Here is an 11,459-nt window from a genome sequence, read left to right as displayed (position 1 = left end):
ACGGGAGTTCCCGCCTCCGGACGGCGTGCGCGCGCACCACGCCGGCACGCCCGCCGCGGAGGCGCGCGCGCAGGCCCTGCCCTCGTCGCGGCCGCCATTTTAGCTCCTGGTTCGGGCCGCACGGAGTGGACTGTGGTGGCGGGAGGGGTGGGGGTCCCCGCGAGTTGAGCAGCGGGCCTCTTCTGTGTGGATCCGGCTGCTGGAGCCTCTCTTCTTCCTTCCTTTCTAAGCGTCTGCTCTGGGAGTGCGAGGATGTCCAAGAGGCATCGGTTGGACCTGGGGGAGGATTACCCCTCCGGCAAGAAGCGTGCGGGGACCGATGGGTAAGACAGGCCGGGGCGCGCAGTCGCGGCTCGGGCTTTGTTGGTTTGTGGCGGGGAGTAGGCCCGGCAGGCGAGTCTTTGTCTGCCGTCGGCCGGCTGGGGCGCGGGCCGAGTGTGTGCGGCCAGGGCGAGAGGCCTGTGGTGGCCACGAGGCCGCGGGCGGCGGGCGTGAGGAGCGGGCCGCGAGGCCTCGGTGCTCGCGTGAGGCCCGCAGCCGGGGAGAGCGGCCGGAACCGGGTGGCCAAGGGCACTGCCCCGTGGGCGGCCCCGGCCGGCGGCAGGGCCTGACTACTTGGGGATAGAGGCGAGCTGACCTCGGGGCACACGGTTTGGCGGGAGACGGAGGGCCTCCTTCCATTGAGACACTTCAGAAGAGGCTGTTGCCAACTTCCGCCCTCTGCCTCCCCTCCAACCATCTCCTTTATTTCCTGCTTTGCTTAAAAACCGGCCTTGCTAAGCATCACTGTGGTAGGCCTGTGAATATACGTATTCCCCCTCCGCTCTGTAAGTTATTTCTGTCTCCTCCCCACTTTGGACGCACTTTTCAAAAAGTGATCTTAAGCGTGTTTGAACAAACAACACCCACGTGCAGATTGAGAAATGCTTATACCGAGTCTTGGTCTGGCAGTTTGGTTCCTTTTCTTAGACTTTGGCAAAGACGAGGCATTTTGCGTGTATTATCATTTTCCAGTTTTTTTCTTTCACAGTTGATATTTAAAATGTGCTTTTGTTTATATTCCTACCCTCCCATTTTAATTACTTGTATGTTTATACTTCGGAAGTACAGAGATGTTTGGTTAATTTAAAAAAATATCTCCACAGAAGTCCGAATGTCCAAAACTGTTGTATGATTTTATCATTTTCTTATGTCCGGTGATACGGATTCGCTGTCAAGTCAGATGTGTGGTCTTTTGAGTTCTTGTTATCAGAGAGCCATTTGGGATTGATTTCTAACTACCAATGTGAAGTATAGGTCAGGATAGGATGTGTTCAGATGCTCTCCTTAGATTGAAATACTGACTATGGAAAGCAGGTTTGCTATGTTTTGATTGTGTAGATTTTTTTAAAGCTTGTAATAACAAGCATTGTAATAATACAACATCCCCAAAATTCCAAATGTTAGTATTTGAGATCAGTCAGTTGTTAGGTAGAAACACAGCTCATGACTATTCTCCAAGGGCGAGCAGAGTTACAGTGAGCTTTTCCATAGTTTATAGTAGCTTCTAGAATTCTTTTTCTCAACACGAAACTTAGTACTGTAGTTAGGGATTACCACCTGTCATAATGCCATTTATATTGGATTGGTAAAGTGGGAACTTCTGTGAAGTAAAAGTGAATGTCACATTTGCCTAAGATGCAACTAATTTTCCTCTTTAGAGGTCACATTGGAATGAACATTGTGAGATAGTTCTTGAAGTGTTTTGTGTGTGTATGTTCACTACTCAGTGCGATTAGTGCCTCCTTTACAGTGATTATGGTGAGTTCTCTTGGAAAACTTGACATTGGTAAAATGGTCTTTTGGTATACCATAGTAGCTTCATGTTTCCTCTGCATATTTCATATTTGTCAGTAAGTACAGGAGAGTTCAGTTGTACAGTAATTCCTTAACTTCTAGAGATTCTGGAGGGCAGTTTTGCAGTTTTCTAAGTTTTTTGAGTACCTTTTCTTACAGAAAGGATTGTAAAGAACTGGTGTTCTTTAGCAATGAGTTTACACAGTATTTGTGCTTGGTGTCTTTTTTTTTTTTTTTCCCTTCCTCACTTACTTTGAAGGCACTTTTGACTGTCAGGGATTCTTTCTTCCCGCCCTCTCTGCTCTTGTTTAGTATATTTGACAGCATAGGCTTGTTCATTTTGTCACCCCAGCTGTCACCAAAGCCTGCTGTCTCCATTCCAGCGCTTTTGAGTGTGTGGGTATATAACCACTGCTTGTGTGGCCAGCAGAAGAAAACATGGAGTCAGTTACCTCTTCTTGACCACGCTGGCCCCAGAGGTCAACTCAGTTTTTCAGTCTGAGCAGTCTCACCAGCTCCAGAAAAATCTGAGGACATTTTTATTCTAATGGTTCTTAGTATTCCTGATCAGAACTTGGAATTATGATTCTTTGTAGGTTAGAAGTGTGTTTCACTACAATCCTGTAGATGAAAAGTATGAGTATCCTTATGTATGCATGTTAATGCATATGCTTAGAAGTTCTGAAAGTGAGACTGTCAGAAAAAAGTAGTGTTTATATAAAATATCTGAAGTAGATAACTAGTTTCCATCCTTAGTAGCAGTACATCAGTGCTTGTTATTCCAAGTACAGTTTAAACTGAAACATCAGTAGTGACCAATGTTTGTTGGTTCATTTCAGATAGTTCAGGCAACATTACATGTATTAGCTTATTAAATGTTTTTAGTTCCTTTTCAAAAGCCACAGCTTACATGTGAGCAAGAAAACACTGTTCTTGATAATTGTCAGTGTTGACTAAAGTGCTGTTTAGAGCACTTTTTCTTTCCTGCCTGCTTTCTCTCTTCCCTCCCCTCCACTCCTTTCTCCCCCTCCCTCCCTCCTCCCCCCCCCTTTTTTTCTTTCAAGAGACAGCATCTGTCTACATAGCCCTGGCTATTAGAAACTCACTATGTAGACCAGGCTGTCCTCCAGCTCACAGAGATCAGCCTGCCTCTGCCTCCTGAGTGCTGGGACTAAAGGCATGTAACCACCACAACTGGGATTGTTTTTATTTTCTTTAAAATTAAAAGTATTGTTTCAACTAGAAAATAGTTATGAACAAAACTTTTATAGTTAAAAGTTCCCATATAAACAAGAAAATGTTTACATGGACATGTCTGCATTGTATACAAAGTGGAGAGGTTATGACCCAGTTGACAGACCTTTTAATGCCATCATTCAGAGTAGCCAGTGTGAACTGCAGCAGCATTCCTAGGCATTGCATCAGTTTTCTGCATATTCCTAAATGTTTTCTTGATAGTTCGTATTTTTCCCACTTTCAGAGTAGATAAAGTGAGTGTTAGGCCTTTGCAACTGTGGTTGCTATGCCCCCCCCCCTTTAATTTAAATTTTCACTTCACTGATAAACAAATCCTCATGTTTTGCATTGTATTTCTTTCTCTGTTATAGTAATGAAGCTGTAGGTGAAATGCGTCTTAGAAAAAGGTGTGTGTTAGTATAGGTATTAATTTATCACATAACGTTACATGGACTGCTATGCTTTGTATCTCTCTTTCCTGAAGTTTTGTTGCTTTGGAAAGGTTATGTCTTAATTATCTTGGTAGTATGGATGATACTTATTGAATTTCTTTTTGGCTTTCCTAATACGGTAATAACTACAAATATGAACCCTTTTAAAATTTTCTGTGTGTGTGTCCATTTGTTTGAGATGGGGTCTTACTGAATTTGAAGCTGACTATTCCAGCCAACTCTCAAGATTTGTCTGTCTCCCTCCCCTCTCACCAATACTGGGGATACAGGCACCACCAGGCCATGCCTAGCTTAAGTGGGGCCAAAGATTTGAACTCATGTTCTCTAGCTTTCACTGGACCATTAGGCCTGAAGGGTATATCTAGTCCTTGAGCCATTTGAGTTTATATCCTTTCTTTATCCTTATTTTGAGGTGCTATAGAGCCCAGTTAAGGAGTGCCTAGACAAGAAACAAAATTAGAAACAAAGGCGATGGTTGACATCTATTTCAGAGACAGACTTAGCTTGTAAAATTTTGAGACTTCATTTTATATTTCTTCTTTTCCCCTATTTTTCTTTCTATTAGATGAAAAGAGTTTAAATTTTTTTATTGAAAATAGATTCTTCTCATATAACACATCCTGACCATAGTCCCTGTTCTCTCTCTGTGTCTGTGTGCATGTGTGTCCTTATTCCGCCCCTTACCTATATATTTTTAATTATTTTGGATTTAGGTTGGCTTGTGAGGCTTTGTTTAGTTTTTTGTTTGGGGAGGTGGGTGTGTGTTTTGGGGTTTGGGTGTTTTGTGTGTGTGTGTCTGTGTGTGTGTGGCAGGGGAGGGGAGGAGGTTAGTTTTGGTCTTTTTAGACAGGGTTTGTCTGTTGGCCTGGCTGTCCTGGAACTCTCTGTAGACTAGGCGACCTCAAACTCACAAAGATTCACCTGCCTCTGCCTCCCAAGTGCTTTATAATTTTGTGTAATGGTGCCTCTGCCACCAGCACCTGCTTTATAATTGTGTAATGGGTAGACATTAGAATGGAAGAAGAGAAGTCACTGGCTAGTGAGGCTTTTCTTCACTGTAAGATTATATGGAATAGAATCTCATATTTTAAGAATAAGATTGGATAAAGGTACCAGTTTCCACTGCTGTGGCTGAACCATTCTCACACAGTGCTGTGTTTAGTTAGCATTTTAGCTGTGTTCTGTTTAAGGTCTTTACTGTTGCTCCCCCATTGGACTGTGGAGAGTCAGTGTTCTTCCTTGCTGAAATGGACTTTATATGATGTAAGTAAAGAGCAATGACAGGTTTAGGCGTTTGTTTCTGTCAAATCTCCATATTGCCTCATTATTTTGGTCTGGGTCCTAAAACCTATGGCAACTTACGGTGTATGAGTCGAAGTAGGGTTAGAATGAGTGAGTAGACAGGTTTCTTCCATCACTAATTACTCAGACCACTTTCAGATGCAACTTAAAGCCATACTGTTTGTCTTCATTATAAATTATTTTAAAACTACCTCATTAGGAATAGCTGTAGTAGATACCAGAAATGACTGCTCAAAATAAGTTCAGAAAAGTGGATTACTTAGTTTTTAAAACAATTCTGAATTTTGTATACACTGTTTTTAATTTGACTACATTTTATTTTGATTGATCCAGGTCTGTAGATTTACAAGGAACTCACTTGCCTCTCTGTCTCCCAAGTGCTGGGTTCTTAAAGGTGTGTGCCACTATACCGAGCGTCAGGTGTTTTTTGTTTTTTTAATTACATTGCATTTTGTGTTGAGGATGTGTCCTGAGTATTGAATTAAGGCTTGTTGGACTTGATGGCTTGTGGTTCATTTCTTAGTGTTTTAGAAAGATGGAACTAGAGACTTCGTGTAGTAAAGGATGTTTATGCTGTATGTGAAGAATCTGGTCATAATTTTTAATAACTAATTGAGATCACTCTGAATTCTATTTTTTTTTATTTCTAGGAAGGACCGAGAACGAGATCGGGATAGAGAGGACCGATCTAAAGATCGTGACCGTGAACGTGATAGAGGAGACAGAGAGCGGGAGAGGGAGAAAGAAAAGGAAAAGGAATTGAGAGCTTCCACCAACGCTATGCTTATCAGTGCTGGATTGCCACCTTTAAAAGCTTCTCATTCAGCTCATTCAACCCACTCGGCTCATTCAACACATTCTACACATTCTGCCCATTCAACACACACAGGACACGCAGGACACACATCGCTTCCACAGTGCATTAATCCATTTACTAACCTGCCCCATACTCCTCGATATTATGATATTCTAAAGAAACGACTTCAGCTCCCTGTTTGGGAATACAAGGATAGATTTACAGATATTCTTGTTAGACATCAGTCATTTGTACTGGTTGGTGAGACTGGGTCTGGTAAAACAACACAGGTGAGTTGTTAAATACCATGGTAAATATGTTATGTTCGTGTTTAAATTTAACTAAATGTGCTGATTGTGTCTTGGTAGTCCTTTTTCATTGTCTGTCAACTCATTTCCAGTTGTTTTATAGAGTACCTTGACGAATAGTACTTTGATGAGCACTTTTTAGTGACTTTAAGGGTGTGGTTCAAGTAGAGAGTTTTTAGTTTTTTCCGAGTCCACATAGGAAAATAACTGGTATGTTCTTCATTTTGTAAGGTATGGCAGGAATAATTTTCAACACGTTTTACCCCTGGAACAATACAGATTTAAAAATACAAAGTTTTCTAGTGCTTGAGTAAAGAGATCTGAACAACTGGAGTAGTTGTTGCCACTCCAAGTATTTGGTAAAATATTTTGAAGTATGTGAATAGTGTAAAAAAAAGTTAAAGTTGCCAGTCATGATAATGCATACCTTTTAATTCCAGCATTTAGGAATCAGATAGGCAAGCTTCTGACTTCAAGTTCAGTTTATCTATATAATGAGATCCTGACTCACGAGAAGAAAATGAGTGCTACAAAGTGTGGTTGTGACCTGCATCCGTCTGCCTCCAGTGTATAGTACTAAACATTGTTAAAGGTGTCTCATCAGGTGCCCACAGTTTTTAAACATGAACAAGCCATTACTTGATCTCATTGATAGACATGCAGCCTGTTTTTGTACATTATTGTGTCTATTTATATGTGTATATTTTTGTGTGGATGTACCCATGCCATAGCATATGTGTGGCAATCAGAATAACGTAGGCAGAGTTATTGTTCATCCTGTGGGTATTGAAAATTGAACTCAAGTTGTCAGGCTTAATGGCCAGTGCCTTTAAATCACCCAGCTGACAGAGCAGCCTTAGGCTTTGTTCAGTGACTTCAGGGACATGTATGTTTGTAGATTTTGAAATGGCTAGAGTCATTGCCGTTGTGCTACATGCAGACATGTAGCCCTTCTTTCCTCATAGAGCACATCGACTTAGTCTGTAAGCATCCATAAACTGTTTGCTTATATCCCTGAACTTGAGTTCTGTTAATCTGAAGGTTGAAAGTAGTACTTGTGGGTTTAATAGGCACTTGGAAAGCCATCAGTTAAGAGTTTCATTTTGACTACAAAAGTTGTTGGATATGGTAGAAAATTTCTAAAATGCCGGAAAATACTAAAATTAACTTAATAACTGCCCATTTTTATATGCAAAGATGAAAAAGCATTTATTGGTTTATTCTTTCGTTTTTATGAATGTAGGGTAAACATTTATAATTGACATGCTGCTAAGCAAGTACTCTACCATTGAGCTGTTCAGACTCCCTCTCCCCTGCCTCCCCCCTTTAAAGGAAGGCTCTTGCTATGTAGTCTGTCTAGGCTTGTTTTAGTTTGCTATGCCCTCCTGCCTGAACCTTAGGTGTGGACCACTGTATCTGGCTTAGGATTTTTTTTTTAATTACATGCTGTAGATCCAAAACTAAGTATTTCATAGAGACATTTTGATACTGTAGCAACCAAAAATATTAAAAGACTTAATTAAGGGGCAACTTGATGTTAATAAGAACTTAAACTTTTAGCTGTGGATGGTGACACCTTTAATTTCAGCATGTGGGAGGCAGAGGTAGGCAGAGTTTGAAGGCAGTTTGGTCTACAGAGAGAGACCCTGTATCAAACCCTTAACTTTTAAATTTAATGTGTTGAACTCTTTTTAAACGAGTCATGAGAATATAGCTTTAACTTTATTAATGCCAATAGAATTTTAAATTATTTCAGATGCTGTTAACAATCTTTGTTTAGTTAGTATTTTTGGAAAGTCAAACTACATGTATTTTTCATGCTTTATTCCATTTTAAGGTTTTTTGTTTTTTTTTTTTTGTTTTTTTTTTTTTGATAGTTTGCATTGTGCAGATGGACAGACATAAAGAGAACCAAGTGCTGTCTATCAGGGTAGACACTAGAATTGGGAATGGGATCTGCCAAATTAACCAAGATGAAATTAAGTTGTTCATTTCATTGGAATGGATTTTTTTTAATCTGAACTGTTTTAAGAATTAAGGAGTTAAATGTTCCTTTAATCTGCTAGTCAGTCCTTTGAATTTCACATTGTTTGATCACCACTTTTTACTTTTTTTTTGTGATGGGTTGGTGAAATGAAGGTAGATCCTTAAAGCTTTCCTAGAGAAGCACTATGAATCTGTTGTTTCTCAGAGCTAGGAAGATAGTGTTATTTAGTTAGTCGTTTTCCTCATTGGGGCCCTTGAAAGGCATGTACTATTTTCTTTGGAAAAACAGTATAATTGTCTCCCCTTTGAGTTATTTGTTGAGCTAGTCCAGTTGTAAAAGTAATCATAACAGTGTATCAGTCAACATTTCTCATCAGATGTCATACAAATACTGAGGTCCAAGCCCTCTATATTCTTTAGAATCTGTTTAGGATTTCAGAAGCTTTGATGAGACAGATCTAAGTACTTGTAGTACTTAGTATTTATTTATTCTTACTGAAGGTTGTGAACATTGACATCTTCCTATTCTTTTCAATTAAATGGCCAGATAACCAAACCATGAGAGAAGCCCTTCACGTCTATATAGTGTAATAGGTCACCATAATGACCACCTTGAGCTTCATATTTTCTTATCATGCTTTTCCTTGGCTGTTGTTCTCAGTCCTTTTGAACTTGAAGGTGGCAATTTTGAGAACTTAATTTTTAAGATGGTATCTAAGGTACTGTCACCACGCATAATATTGTTCCTGAGGGAAAAGTTAACAGTGTTATGATGACCTTTTGATGGCTTGCAATTTGGCTTAGAGTGCTCATGTTATTGTAACCTGACTCTTAACTTCTTTGCACAATTGAATTTTATTTTAAATAATGATAATAAGATAAAGTATTAGATACATATAGTTTGTATGAGGGCAGAGTACAAATAACTTAAATGTGAAATTATTTCATAGATACCACAGTGGTGTGTGGAGTATATGCGGTCCTTGCCAGGACCCAAAAGAGGAGTTGCCTGTACACAGCCCAGGAGAGTGGCTGCAATGAGTGTGGCTCAGAGAGTCGCTGATGAGATGGACGTGATGTTAGGTCAGGAAGTTGGATACTCCATTCGATTTGAAGACTGCAGTAGTGCAAAAACCATTCTTAAGTAAGTAGTCTATCTTTAAAATGGATACTACTCTAACTGTAGGTTTCTTTCCTTAGTTAAGGAGTTTTACTAATGGAGTTACCAGTTTTAAAATTCAATGAAGCAGACATGCTAGGTGACGTTTTATTTATTTATTTTTCTTGGTGGTAATGTATTTAGCTCTTCAATAGAAATTGTGCTTCAGTTTATTTATGTGGTGCCATATCATCTGTAAAATGTTACTAGTAGCATAAAATGTGGTGTTTGAGATTGTTCAGTTAAATGTGTTAAAGGGTAAAAATGTTAGTAAAAGTTACTTTTAGGACAAATGATATGTGGGTGGGATATGATTTGTTTATAGGTAAGGGAAATTGAGTAGTTCTTGGTATGTGTGAGGTCACGGAGGAATTTTGTTCTGTAATAAAGGATACCACCTCAAGATCCTGCTTCTTTATACCTGCTATATTTTTGACCATTTTGAGTCTTGTAACTTATTTATGTAATTGGGTTTTTCTTTGTCTTACAGTTAACATTCTGCTTAAGAGTGATATCTGTTGTCCAACAAATCTTACTTTTCCTGTTGATTTTATGCATCCACATTTATAGGCCATTTAGTCAGTTGTAGAGATAACTTGGTCACAGTGCAGTTTTCAGTTGTACTGTAAAACAGAACTTGGAATACGTGGTCAGTGACTTGAACCTGTGGTGTGCATAAGCCCTCTAATAAGATAAATGAGATTAATTGGATTGGGAAAAATGGTGTAGTAGCACAGTATGAGATAGTATCCATCTTCAGCCTTTTGATTTCATCCATATTTGAGCATTGATCTTAAATATTACATATTTTTGTTTTTGAATATTTAGGATATATCTTTTTTAAAAATTTATAACTTAAAAAACAATTCTTTAATTAGAATATTCTGTTACTTTTTAGCTAATATTTCCCTTTTTTAAAAAAATTCTTGGGTATTGTTTTATTTGAATTTCATAATTTTTTTAATAGAAAATGAACTTTAAAATACTAATCAGCTTATGTTTTTGACTTTTAAGGGATGTATTTTTGGTTTGGATCTTAGTTTTCATTGGATATAGGACATTATCTGTGATTTAAAATTACAGCATAATTGACTATATTTGCATAAAATCAGCTCTTTTTATATCAAGGACTTGAAAATAAAGGACAGATTTATTTTCTCATCTCTAAAAGGACTATCTTTTCAACATTTGATTGTGTACCGAATTTTTCTCAGTAAGCTACAGTTAAGGGGATAAAACAGTTTGGGTTTTTGAAAAAGTTATAAGCCGTATTAATAGCCTGTGTGGTAAAAAGTAGAGGAAGGATAGACTTTCAAAAGATGAATCCTGTGAAAGACTCTGTTTATAAAGAATAACAAACAGTTGCACTAATTCAAAGTGAAAGTATTTTTGGCACTGTCATTTTCTTATTAAGCAATTCTCAGAAATTATAATTAAGCTTTAAAAAATTATTCTAGATAAGGTAAGCTTATTGGTATTATACAATCTGTTCACTGTAGGGTAGAACTAATCTGGTATTGTTACCGGAATTGGAAATGGGTATATTTTTTATTTTCTTCAAGGAGAGAAAAATTGTAATGCAAGTCTTAGTAGGAAGAGTGCTAGTGATAGTTTTAATTGATAGGACTGCTTCACTGAGAAGTGTTGTTAAAATCCCTGGATATATTTGCATTAACTCACTGAAAATCCAGATAGTAAAAGCTGGTATAGCCTTAAACGGAAGGTCAGTTATGTATTGAGTAGGAAGAATGCATGTATAGACAGGTCTTTACCCTGTCTATTATTATTATTAGCTATTCTTCAGCCTAGAAATTAAAGTGTTTACATATTCATCAAATAGTCAAAGGAACTTTCAATACAAAAGGATAGTAGAGAAGACTGAAATTTTAAAGATTTTTCTTGAATATCTCAGAATTTAGACAGTTTGAGGCTACATTTGTATGTCTTTAAAATTGGTCCTATATAGTATCCATAATATGTTCAATGTTTGAGATGCATTAAATTCTACATTAGATACTGTGCTGTTTGCAGAGGATTTGATCTTGTACAAATTAGTCAACCCGGAAATTATGAATAAAAATCGACCATAGCATCAAGGAAGCTAATGAAACAGTCTAGTCTGAAAACTAGTGGGTTAGGGGTAAATACCATTGTGACAGTTATGTCAGAAAATCATGATTGATCATGATGTTTAGAAGAAGACATTGATTTGTAATACCATTGCTATGGATTGAAGGATTTCTTAGTATGAATTGTAACAAATCATAGATCATTTCTCAGTTTATTTTCAGGGAACAGATGACTTTGGAAAGGGAACAGTTTGATATTCATGTCTGTAGAAAAAAATATTTTAGAGTTGATTTTGTAGCTAATATTACTGGCAG

General features: G+C 38.2%; 1 protein-coding gene across 1 annotated transcript in view; it reads left to right on the top strand.

Moving 5' to 3' along the window:
• The first annotated feature begins 33 nt into the window (after nt 1–33).
• Nucleotides 34–11,459, top strand: part of Dhx15 (DEAH-box helicase 15) — a 40,951-nt gene continuing 29,525 nt past the window's right edge. Inside the window, exons 1-3 of the mRNA XM_034508545.2 lie at nt 34–323; nt 5,477–5,912; nt 8,867–9,060. Of these exons, the coding sequence (XP_034364436.1) occupies nt 253–323; nt 5,477–5,912; nt 8,867–9,060 (701 nt within the window). The 5' untranslated portion in view covers nt 34–252. The remainder of the gene's footprint in view (nt 324–5,476; nt 5,913–8,866; nt 9,061–11,459) is intronic.

The sequence above is a fragment of the Arvicanthis niloticus genome, chromosome 7 (assembly GCF_011762505.2).
Source record: "Arvicanthis niloticus isolate mArvNil1 chromosome 7, mArvNil1.pat.X, whole genome shotgun sequence".
NCBI lineage: Eukaryota > Metazoa > Chordata > Mammalia > Rodentia > Muridae > Arvicanthis > Arvicanthis niloticus.
The sequence above is the reverse complement of the archived record's forward strand: the minus strand, read 5'-3'. Positions and strand labels throughout refer to the sequence as shown.